This window comes from Botrytis byssoidea, assembly GCF_014898295.1.
Source record: "Botrytis byssoidea strain MUCL 94 chromosome Unknown BBYS_008, whole genome shotgun sequence".
NCBI classification, from domain to species: Eukaryota; Fungi; Ascomycota; class Leotiomycetes; order Helotiales; family Sclerotiniaceae; genus Botrytis; species Botrytis byssoidea.
The window spans coordinates 1,488,590-1,499,960 of NW_024065849.1; the positions used below are offsets into that span (position 1 = coordinate 1,488,590).

Below are 11,371 nucleotides of genomic sequence, written 5' to 3' on the forward strand. Positions count from 1 at the left end.
TTATCGGAGAAACCCTTTACGATAGCAACCCGAAGCTAACCGATTGTGTGCAGCATGAATCAATTTCTCGACATCAATGAAGGGGTTTCTCTTCTATTTTCTACTTTTTTCTTTCTACTCACTACAAATGAAGTGATTAATACCAACGCAATGGAAATATAACTCTATCTATATTGTCACCTCTGCCGCCAAAGTAGTAGCACCAAAGTACGTGTCCTCTACAGCAAACGATAGCTTCAGATAACCGTTCCGGGGGAAAGAAGCGGATCCGAAGAGTAGGTAATAACAGGGGCACATCCTACCTCACAATGATTCAACCAATCATGAAAACTAGATTAATACCCCCCATGTTTCTTCGCTTAATGAGAAAGATCGTCGTGACTTTGACATCAGTTCAGAAGTTGTCTCGTCAGCTCATCACGATGGGATATACAACCTGGGAGAAGTAGCAATATGGAACCGGGAAAACATGGTGATTCCTTTGAAAAAGAAGAACTGACAATGCGTGATTCTTTACTCGGCGATGAAAATGAAGACCCATGTCAACTAGAATCTCAACAAGATGAGAAGCCACGGATAACACGGTCCGGACACGGCTTGCGAAACAAATGGATAGATAGGCTAATACTTGGCTTATTGGTATTCTGGGTTTATATGTTCTTACCATATGGTAAAGAAGTATCCGATGAAGATACTGTACTTCGTGAGGACGATTGGTCTTGGGAATCGGTACGAACTTTGATTAGGAAAATTAGATGGAACTGACAGAATATGATTAGATCAAGCCAAATTCTGAATTAGTTTGGCATCCATGCTTCGATGAATTTGACTGTGCAAGATTAGAGGTATGACTACTACGTTCGTCTATTACTTTTTCGTTACAAGCTCATGGTATACTCTCAATATAGGTACCACTAGATTGGCTAGAGCCTACCAATTCATCAAAAGTTGTTTTGGCTGTCTTGAGGAAAAATGCAACATCAAAGGTGGATTATAAGGGTCCGCTGTTCGTGAATCCAGGAGGACCTGGAGGATCCGGTGTTGGCACCGTGAAAGACTTTTGGAAGGCTGTTCATGTTACTGTTGGAGCTAACCACGTGAGTCCTGTTCCCGATGACTTGAAGTCCACAACTAATAAACAGAATAGGATATTATTGGATTTGACCCTCGTGGAAGTAAGTCTGTAGCATTGAATAGAGAGTGAGATGGTGTATTAACTTTACGCAAAGTTGGCGCCACTACCCCTTCCGCTCATTGTTGGAATGGACCACGAGAGGAAAGAATTTGGGGCATTCAAAAACTCGGACTTGTCGACTCACACCCAGGAATGATTTATGATCTTTATGCACATCAAAGTGTCAAGTCTAGGAATTGTGAAGCCAATCTTGGTGATCTATCACGATTTCTGGGAACAGCTTCTGTAGCAAGAGATATGCTAGAGATACTCAACAAGCTCGGGTATGAAAAATTGAGATATTGGGGTCTAAGTTATGGTACAGTAATTGGAGGCACCTTCGCAGCCATGTACCCTGATAAGGTTGAGCGTCTCGTTAGTGATGGTTAGTATTATTTCCGACTTTGGACAATGAAGGCTCGCTAAACCTCTGTTAGGAAACGTCAATTACTCAGAATGGTACAATGGAACCGGAATCCATTATATTGAGGACACGGACAAGGTAATGCTAGCTTTCTTTGACTTATGTCACAAGGCGGGCCCTCAAAAGTGTGCGCTCTATGCCTCAACGCCTACAGCGATCCAAGAACGACTCGAAGGTATCTATACCAAGCTTCAAAAATACCCATTGCAAGTCTTCCCTACCACGAACACCACCATGGAGTTGCAGTCCTTAGGAATCACTCGACCAAAAGTCCTCACTTATTCGGATGTAAAGAATGCAGTCATCTACTCACTCTACCAACCTTTAGCATTATTTCATCACTTGGCCAAAGCTTTAGCTGCACTAGAAGCTGATGATGGTATACCTTTCTTGAAATTGGCTATAGCTCAAGGACACATTCAACCAAGTTTCACATGTAGTTGCGATTCCCCTGACTGCGAAGAGGAATCCGGATGGCCTCTAAAAGCAATTGGAAATGGCGACGCAGCAACATATGTGAAATGCGGAGAAGGTGACGCCAATGCGGATAAAGATAGCTTGGAAGTTATGATAAAATACGAAGAAGAGTTACGAAGAAAAAGCCCCTTATCCGCATCGGTCATGTTCAATATTCGCCTATCGTGCGCAGGCTGGAAGTCAAGAACAAAATGGAATTTCGTAGGTGAGTGTTCCTTCTATCAATCCCGTTTCTCCCCATCAGATATGCTGATAAGCCTCACAAAAAAGGTCCATTTGAGCAAAACACCAGTCATCCCATCCTCTTCATTGGCAATTCAGCAGACAACATCACACCACTGGGAAGTGCAATCTACAACTCACACTTCTTCCCCGGTTCTTCCGTACTGGTACAGAACTCCTATGGTGTAAGTTCCTCCCATAACAATATTCGGTAATCCACAGCTTATCAAATCATCTAGCATACATCGGCATCCTGTCCTTCAAAATGTACAGCCAAACATCGCCTTGCGTATTTTCAAACCGGTATTCTCCCGTCAAATGGTACATTGTGTGAGCCTGATTTTATACCATTTGGAATTGACACTGAAGGTATGGATTCGCAAAGCGACGGAGATGAGGAGTTGGAGTGGGCGTTGAGAGAATTGATGAAGTTGTTGTAGATATCGTGTGCTTTGTTTAGTTCTTTTTCCCTTTGGGCTCTATGTGTAAGAGAGGAAAATTATGATTGTTGGATGGGAGGGTCTGCAGGAAGATCAAAAAAGGGATTGGAGAAATAAGGCCACTAAAATCATGACTTGAAGTGTCTTGAGACCATTCCTGCTCATTAATACTCATAAATTCCGTGCTATATAACCCTTTTCAATGTCCTGGACTTCCACAAAACCCTGGGTATCTCACACACTATAATATGTTAACAGAGTAAGGCAAACATTCACATCTAGCAATTGACCATCTATATCATCACCCTAAAATCTATATGTAGCAAAACCATCCATCTATCCCATCTCAAAAAAGCCCCCCACCCCAGCCCCTACAGTAGACCCCACACTAACTCTCCCCCGCAGTCGGAAACGGCAACTTCCTATGCATCCTCATGACCACCTCCGCAAAATCCCTCTCATTCTCCTGACTCAAAATGCCATGCCTCACAAAAAAATCAATCATCACCACCGCACTATTCGTCTTGAACGTCCCCTTCCCCAACTCCTCCACCACCTTCTCCACACTCCACAAATAAAACCCCTCCACCTCATCATCCCCCGGCGTCGGGATCGTCGCTTCCCCCACCTCCAAATCATACACATATATCATATCCGCCGTCACCAACCCTCTAATCCCTCCCGACCCCGCTCCACTACTCTTCATATACGTAATCACACCCGTGGATTTGACATGCGCACGGATAAGCTCCGAAGACAACGACGCCTCTTCGTCCGCTTCGTGAACGATGGTTTCAAAAGGCGATTCATCTGCGCGTACGCCCCCTGCAACCGTGGTATCGAATTTCCCCGGGTACGTAAAAAGATGCGCGCTGCGTTTTGCGACCCAGATTTTCATTTCGCCTTCACCGCTGCGGGTGTAGATGGTGAGATGGGCACCCCGAGATATGGTGCCGAAGAGTGAAGCGGCGTAGCGTTCGAGCTGCACGGGTTGTTTGGCGCCTGGGATGGCGTAGGGCTCGCTGTGTTCGCCGTGGAGAGTGCTGAAGATATCTTTGTCGATTGCTTCGTTGATTACCTTTTCAAATGCGTTGTTGCATGTAGTGGAGTAATCGTTGGAAGCGATATCGGTGGGATGCAGTTGGACGCTTAGGGGAGGGGTTTGGGTGATGGTGAATTCGGGGGACCAGGGCATTTGGGAGACGATTTCGGGAAGCATGTAGCCATGGACCCGGCCATCGTCTGGGAGGTATAGTTTGTAGAGTTCATCGATGTTTGCATCGTATGGAAAGCTAATAGCGGGTGATTAGTGCTATGGCTTGTAGGGAATTGATTGTAAACTTACTTATCACAAGCTTTCACAAGATCAAGATAGGACTTCTTCGAATCTGAAGACATGGTGATTGATCATACGATGGGCTTGAAAAGTGGGATAAGTTAAATCCGACAATGTAATATCCTCAATATCCTGAAGTTCCAAATTCCAACCTAAAGAAAAGAACAGAGAATCCCAACATATAAAACCAACAAACTGATCACGAAATTTCGCGTAACGTGATATCTTGAAGATGTTTCCAAAGTCATTTCCAACAAGGTCACACTTTCTTAGCTTAGATAACCCATCTGGCCTGTGTGTCCTGTATCAAAATAAGCGATACGCTTACCTGCCCTGCCCGTCCAACCCCTTGCACGCTCTACCCCGCATTACCCCAGAATAGATACGAAATACCACCTCCTCCTCACTTCATGCAACCATGGGCTGTTATTTGAGACAAGAGAGGATGTGTATTCTTCTTGTACTCTTACGGTACTACGCAGCAATCTATAAGATACGATAAGAATTGATCCCTTGAGAAGAATATACGTAAGTTATCACACGATCAACTCAATACATTTCACGAGCTTTTGGTCGGGATATGTTGTATATATAGGTCGGTACGAACAAGTACTAGGTAAAGACCTTTCCAACTCCCACCCCTTCATATCACACCACATCAAGAAATTCCAAACAAACAAACAAACAAACAAACACCATCCAAATCCCACAAACCCACCATTCCAACCCCGGGCTCTGAAACCCATCGGGCTTTGAACCGGGATCTAGTTCCAATCACCATCATCCCATACCATCTCAAATCAAAAATTAAAATACCGGGATTTGTATCCCCTCCCTCTCTTCCTCACTCACACACACTCGCACATAATTCTCCTTTCCATCCCATGCCATCCTATCCTATCATAACCATTCAGGCTATACCCCCTACACCCCTCTTACCATATCCATCCATCCATACCTACCTATGTATGTACCTCCCAACCTGATCACGAGAACGTACCAAAGATACATAAACATGCTCTTTCCTCCGAAATACAGATTGGTCGTTTACTATTCTCTCCTTCCCTTTCAACTATCTATTTAAATCTGAAGTATCGATTTCTCCAACCTTTTTCCCTCTCACCTCTATAACTATCCAAAATCATCGCAATTTTCCTCTTTCCTCATTACTCGTTACCCATTACCCATTTCACCACCACAAATCTTCCCTCACTCCACCCAGCTCATCAGCTCATTCCACCAAATCTCGTCCATCCAACCCTCACACCTAACCCTCACACCCCCCCAAAATCCAAATCCCCAAAAATGCCCCGCCCAACCCTCCTCACCACCCTCCTCACCCGCACAATCCGTCAATCCTCGACCTCCACCACCGCCTCGATCAAATCGCTCACCCCCCGCCAACCCATCTACTTCGGTCCCAACGTCTACTGGGGAAAAGCATGGAAGAATGTGTACGGAACGGGGTTACTGTATGTTGAATTTGCATCTCTTCAATTATTCATCTATTCATTCCTTTCACCTCTTTTAAATTATCCCCTCTCCTCTCCCTTCCCCCCCAAAAAGGAAAAAAAAAAAGAAAAAGGAAAAGGGAAAGACTCCATACTATGCCATGTTATGCAATACCCTACCCATTCCGTGCTAACACCCAATCCGAATAGTTACGTCCCCGTCGTTGCCGCAGTCATGTTTTGGCCCGTTCCGATTGCGCCCATGATGAATTTTTCTAAGGGGGTTAAGAAGGAGGGCGTGCTTGCTTGAGATAGGAATGGACTGATATGATGTGGGATGTGCGATGGAATTTGCTGGCTGAGGTTTGATTCAGACGAACGTGCTGGAGATCGCTGCACATGTACGACAAAGGACGATAAATGAATAATACAAGAGAAACATATGATACTATCCCATCGTGATTCTTTCATTACTATTTCGTGTGCTTGCCCATCATAATAGCTAACCGATTGACCTAAAAACAATTTGGGTATATCCTCTTTTATACACAATAAACACAATCTCCTGTCATAATATCATTCAATACATGTACTTCAAATAATACAGACCAAAAATTTCAAACGCAAAACACCGCCATCGAGATTCTATCCACTCAAACTCCCGCTAATTTGCAAATATTACAAGGAACTCCCCTTTGTCAGATACTGTGCTATGATACCAGCCTCTGGCGTTTCATATGGTGTCCTATACTCACTCGTTCCTCGACTAGTAACCCCTCCAATATCAAGCCCATTGGTCGACGTAAGACCACCATGATCGTTATCAAAGTATCCCTTTTCTTTTCCCTTTGAGCTTGTCATCCTGAATTTTTCCAGATTGACTTCACTTTTAGTTTGTGAAAGATTGGCGCTGCCAGGTCGTTTCTTCTTTTTATCCCCTTTTGCTTCTTTCCGCTTTCCGACCAAAGTTTCATTCTCGACCGAAGAATTTCCAGCTGTACGCATTCCTCTAAACTCTCTGACAACTTCAGCAAACCCTTCCTCTAAAGTCTTCATCCTTGCCAGCATCAATCTTCCCATCATACCATCTGCAGTCTCCTCTTTTTTATCACGTTTCATCGCCATCTTTGTAGCGATAGCCATTTGAGTTTGAAATGAACTTGGCACTGCGCCAAGTTGTGCATGCTCAAGACCCATTTCCGATAAACTGAGATTCAAACTAGATTCTTTATGACGCAGAACGCGATTACGTGCAGGATCTGGTTTAGTAATAATTGGAACAGATTGAAAATTTGTACGGTTGGGTAAAATAGGACGTGGTCGAACAGTTGTATTGGTGAAGTTGGCGGTTTTGGGAGTACGAGATCCTGATTGGCCTGCTGGGGTGTTGGTCCCGGTATTCACTTGTGAATACATTTTTGCTGTTAATGGTCGTGAACGAGGGGGAGAATTGGACGAAAATGAAGAATTCTGAATAAGAGGATTGAAAAGAATCGTCGTCGTCGATAAATTCCTATCATGAGCCTTCTTCTTTGGTGTAGACTTGGATTGCTTTGAGGGAGAATTGTTTTGTTGAGTGATATCTTGTTGTGGATTGAAAGCCGCAATGGGAGAAATAAATCTCGTTGCAGTTGGTGTTTGAAAATACTCTTCTTCCGATTCAACACCACTTTGGCTGAAATTTGTCGCTGTATGTTTATCCTCCTCGTCATGTTCGTCTTCATCATTAGACAACAATTCATCATCTCCATCTGCATCTGTATGACCTCCACCAAACTCATTTGGATGTAATTCATCATCTGAAAGTCGAGTCATGTCATGAAATCCTGTAGACATAAATTCTGCTGGATCGCTAGCCACAGATCTATTTCCGGAAAGCTGACGACTGAGTGCACGATGTCTCATGGCATTTGCTTGCCTAGATTGTCTTCGCATCTCTAACCTTTCCAATATAGAACGATCTTGTTCTTGTGGTGGACTAGCAACGTCTCCTTGACGTTCCATCCAGTTATTGATGACAGTCTGAGTTTGTCGACGATCAAAACTAGGACGATTTCTACCAAGATTATCCCTCGGCGTTAGCCTGAAAACTTCATCAAGAGCTCTGTCTTTTTGAAAACCAGCAACGGAAGATTCATGTCTCCGCAAATTAGGACTGAAGAGTCCATGCCTACGATCTTGGAATGATATTGTTCGCTTCGATCGTTGTCCAGCTTTCTCAACCAAATCCGTAGGTTCAAAGACAGATCTTGCCAAGAAAAGCTTTTCGTAGACACATATACTGAACAATAAGGGAAAATGCGTCATTTTTATGACAGTACGATTCATCTTGATGAATGTCCTGAAAGGAAAAAAGAATCTGAATGGTGTAAGAACCCAAGCAAGAATGTTCGTAGGTGCTACATAGGAGAAGAGAGCATCATTCTTAACCATGGAAATTGTGTTGACAGCAAAAACAAATTGATGTTCTTCGTTTGCGTTTGAGACGATTGACATAAAGGAGTTTGTTAAAACCGTAATGAGAATGGTAATAACGAGGAAGTGACAAATGAAGAGGAAAAGCACAAGTAGTGCCTTTCCCAAGAAATTGTAAGTTTCCCATGCTTCCCATGCCGCAGGTGTAAATCCCATCAATATCTGAAAGATCTTGTAAGCAACTCCTGCTGCATCATATTCGCTTTTGCCAAACGATAGAGTGAATGCAACAAAAAACCCACTGCAAGCTATCAAGATTAGTACGAATACCGCCACAAGATCAATTGCCATCAATCTAAATGCGATTAATAGTTGTGAGAAATATCGGTAATGGTCCAGAACACTGAATAATCGAGGGAAGAGTAGGATTGCATTAGTTGCAAGAACATCATATGCCATACTGTTCCACTCTTCTCTTCCATAGTCCACCAAGAAAATACCATATAATCGCATGCAATAGTAAATAGTAAGTAGAACTAGAATACCCAGGTCGAAAGCATTCCAGAAACTCATAATATATAACGAGAACCCTTGTTCATTGAACCCGACTACCTCATCAAGCATGAAACCTGCACTCCAAAACCAGAATATGACTTCGAGACCGGTGATGTCTGTTGATCTTTGACTGAGAACAGCTAGAAAAAGAACAAGAAGGATAGCAAGTGAGCAAGTGGAGAAGAATTGACGATATCTTGGTACCCTCAATCTCGAAAGCTTAAATAGAGATGCATCCCTTGGGTCATATAATGTGACCGTTCTCCTAGTCAAGGTTTGAATCGCTTGTTCCGATTCTGGTTCTTTATTTTGAAGTTTTGGGCGACTGTTTGTTGCCCCATACTGAATTTGATCACGGGTAAGTAATGGCACCGCAGCTCCATTGCTTGGACTTGGTTTATTAAATCCCGTCCGGTTTATCGATGTACGATGAAGATTATCCGCCGCAGAATGAAATACAATTGTTCCAGCCCAAATAGCCTCTAGTTGTTGCACTACAAGTGGGTGTGCCAAAAATCGTTTCGCAGACGCCCTAATAGCTACCTCCAAAGTTGAGATCCTGGCAGCAACTGGTTTTGCACGATTTCTTTGATTCCAGTTCGTTATGGGTGGACTTGGTTCTGCTACTCCTTGTAATGGAAAGAAGTCGTAGGAAAGAGCATCAATTAACTCTCTAGTATTGTATTCCTTCAATAACTTGATAGCGAGAAGCTCACAAACTAAAGCTCTAGTTAAGCTATTCCCTGCATTACCTGGGTTTGCTTGACTCTCCTTTTTGAATTGTAAACAATTTGCCATCAACGCATATAGAGTAGCTCGATTAAAGTGCGAAATTCGAATCTGTTGTTGCATGGGCTTCACCAAGAACTGTGAGACTTGTGGTGACCGTAATTGATCCCATGTCAATGTGGTTTCCGTCCGCGGGAGTATGATGAGTCGAATGGCATGTGTGAGATTATATACTGGAAGCGCATCTAATCAAATTTTAGTATTGGGGTTTGGAAAAAGATACAGAAATGCTAGATACCAAGATGTGCCGCAGAGAATATAGGCAAGAGAGGTTGGTCTTCATCACCATCTTCTTCTTCTACTTCATCTTCGTTGCTTCCTTCATCTTCATCCTCCCCATCATTTTGCTGCGCATTTTCTTCCTCTGTATCTTCTTCTATTTCCGTTTCCGTAAAATCTGCGGATGCATGTCGAAATAAACGTTCTCTCCTAGTCGCAGCTGGTGAAGATCGGTCAACATTCAGTGTCGAGAAAGGGGAATGTATTTCTTGAGCGCGTCGTCGAGCTTTCGCTGGTCGCAGTAACGAAGATAACATTTTTGTTTGGAATGTTTTCAGCTCAAAATCCGCGGTTGAGCGATTTAATCCTCAAACCTGTATGGTCGGTAATGGGAGGTAGGAAGGAACGCTGGTTGCTGAGAAGACTGCCTTTCTTGATTTATTCCATCTTGTAGCGACAGAGGTTGGCGAAATGAAGCAACGCAATCCGAAAATTGATCGAGCGAAGGAATAGTTTCAAAGGTTTGTCAAATATTAGGACATTAGTAGTAATTGTAAATAAAGGAAGAAATAAGTAAATAAATCTTTAATTTCCAGGTTATCGCGTTTCCCGAGCGCTTTTTGATTATTTCTCGTCCCAGCTCCCAGAACCAAGGCTCGGTCGTTCGAAGAGTGGATGGATATTCCTTGATGAAGATCAAGCAACCAATTTATAGAATTAATTAAATTACATATCAAAACAACATGAAGGAAGGGAATATGAAGATATAAAATCTCTTCCCGACGAGAGGCAAAGGCAAAGTAGAAGATGGCGAACCCAAATCCTGTTTCATTTGCTTATCTCACAAGCCTCCCAAAATCACATAGAATATAAAATCGATATTCAACCCATACTGGTCGAGACTTGGGGAAACCTAGAATCATGTCATTGCACACCGAGACACCCTTGATGCTATGCACACTTCTCGTTTATATGCATGCTGCCGATCAATCCTGGCCATACAATTCCTATGATCCTATCTCATCCAATCACAGAAGCAAGCACGAGAACATGAATTGAGGCTTTATCTAGAGATAAAGACGGAGGTCGGTACGTAGGCTCGTAGGTACTCACGGAGTCTCACTTTGGAAATGTAAAACAACGCTTCCGTTCGTATGAGATGTCCTCGTGATGGAATGAAGAAAGATGGATAGATGTATAATCTGAATTTCTTTAGGGAGAACCCTTTCTCTCATTTCTACTCTCACCTCTCATCCCTCATAACAATACAAAATACAGCGACATATCATTATCATGCATTAGAATTCATTTCGAGAAGTTGGTGGCTTGAGAACTTTTAATATGGGGGAAGGTCAGCTTACCTTACTTGCATGATGACAAGAAGAAGCGGCCAAAACGAGAGTCTCATTGGATTATTAGATACTACCTAGCTACCTAGTATGTAGGCAAGGTAGTCCATCCTTTCGCCATTTACCAAATGTTCTGGCCCATATGTCGATTTCCCAGAACAAGGACGGTATTGTTCCATTTTCTCGAATGATTTTCTTCCCCTCTTGTGCTGTGTGAACTAAGCGTCGATTGTGTCTCAAATCTCAAACCAATTAATTTCCTCTACATAGGAAGGAGGTGAATCGTTAGGAGCTATGAGCAAGCTCATCAATCCATATTCGCATGAGAGATCATGAGGGATCTGAAAAATTGGTACACCATCAGAGACATACATACCTAGTATCTATAATATATTTTGCAACTTCCTCTATTGGACAGTGAGCAGGTGGTCAATGTCAATTGGTGTGGGTGGTGATATACCTAGTAGGTACTTAGGTAGGTAATCGTATAATAGATTCTTGTACTACATCGGTTATGAGT

General features: G+C 43.0%; 4 protein-coding genes across 4 annotated transcripts; 2 read left to right on the forward strand and 2 right to left on the reverse strand.

Annotated features, from left to right (window-relative positions):
- Nucleotides 1–151: 151 nt before the first annotated feature.
- Nucleotides 152–2,923, forward strand: EAE97_005076 (uncharacterized protein). The gene is made up of 8 exons (XM_038875588.1): nucleotides 152–729; nucleotides 780–845; nucleotides 909–1,097; nucleotides 1,148–1,175; nucleotides 1,230–1,559; nucleotides 1,612–2,280; nucleotides 2,346–2,482; nucleotides 2,537–2,923. Exons 1-8 carry the CDS (start codon nucleotides 454–456, stop codon nucleotides 2,735–2,737), a joined length of 1,896 nt encoding a protein of 631 aa, XP_038733945.1. The 5' UTR covers nucleotides 152–453; the 3' UTR covers nucleotides 2,738–2,923.
- A 202-nt stretch (nucleotides 2,924–3,125) lies between these two features.
- On the reverse strand, nucleotides 3,126–4,135 carry EAE97_005077 (uncharacterized protein; the record flags this gene model as incomplete). Its single annotated transcript, XM_038875589.1, has 2 exons — nucleotides 3,126–4,029; nucleotides 4,083–4,135. The coding sequence occupies 2 exons, from the start codon at nucleotides 4,133–4,135 to the stop codon at nucleotides 3,126–3,128; spliced, it is 957 nt and encodes a 318-aa protein (XP_038733946.1).
- A 1,243-nt stretch (nucleotides 4,136–5,378) lies between these two features.
- Nucleotides 5,379–5,834, forward strand: EAE97_005078 (uncharacterized protein; the record flags this gene model as incomplete). The annotated part of the gene is made up of 2 exons (XM_038875590.1): nucleotides 5,379–5,545; nucleotides 5,735–5,834. 2 exons carry the CDS (start codon nucleotides 5,379–5,381, stop codon nucleotides 5,832–5,834), a joined length of 267 nt encoding a protein of 88 aa, XP_038733947.1.
- Nucleotides 5,835–6,202: 368 nt separating this feature from the next.
- On the reverse strand, nucleotides 6,203–9,819 carry EAE97_005079 (uncharacterized protein; the record flags this gene model as incomplete). The annotated part of the gene is made up of 2 exons (XM_038875591.1): nucleotides 6,203–9,468; nucleotides 9,522–9,819. 2 exons carry the CDS (start codon nucleotides 9,817–9,819, stop codon nucleotides 6,203–6,205), a joined length of 3,564 nt encoding a protein of 1,187 aa, XP_038733948.1.
- Between the last annotated feature and the right edge of the window lie 1,552 nt (nucleotides 9,820–11,371).

Bases quoted from the DNA above. Each gene is read 5' to 3' on its own strand.
- EAE97_005076 (XM_038875588.1), top strand. From the start codon at position 454: ATGGAACCGGGAAAACATGGTGATTCCTTTGAAAAAGAAGAACTGACA. The intron at 846-908 runs GTATGACTACTA...CTCTCAATATAG, and splicing joins TTGACTGTGCAAGATTAGAG to GTACCACTAGATTGGCTAGA. The intron at 2,281-2,345 runs GTGAGTGTTCCT...CTCACAAAAAAG, and splicing joins AACAAAATGGAATTTCGTAG to GTCCATTTGAGCAAAACACC.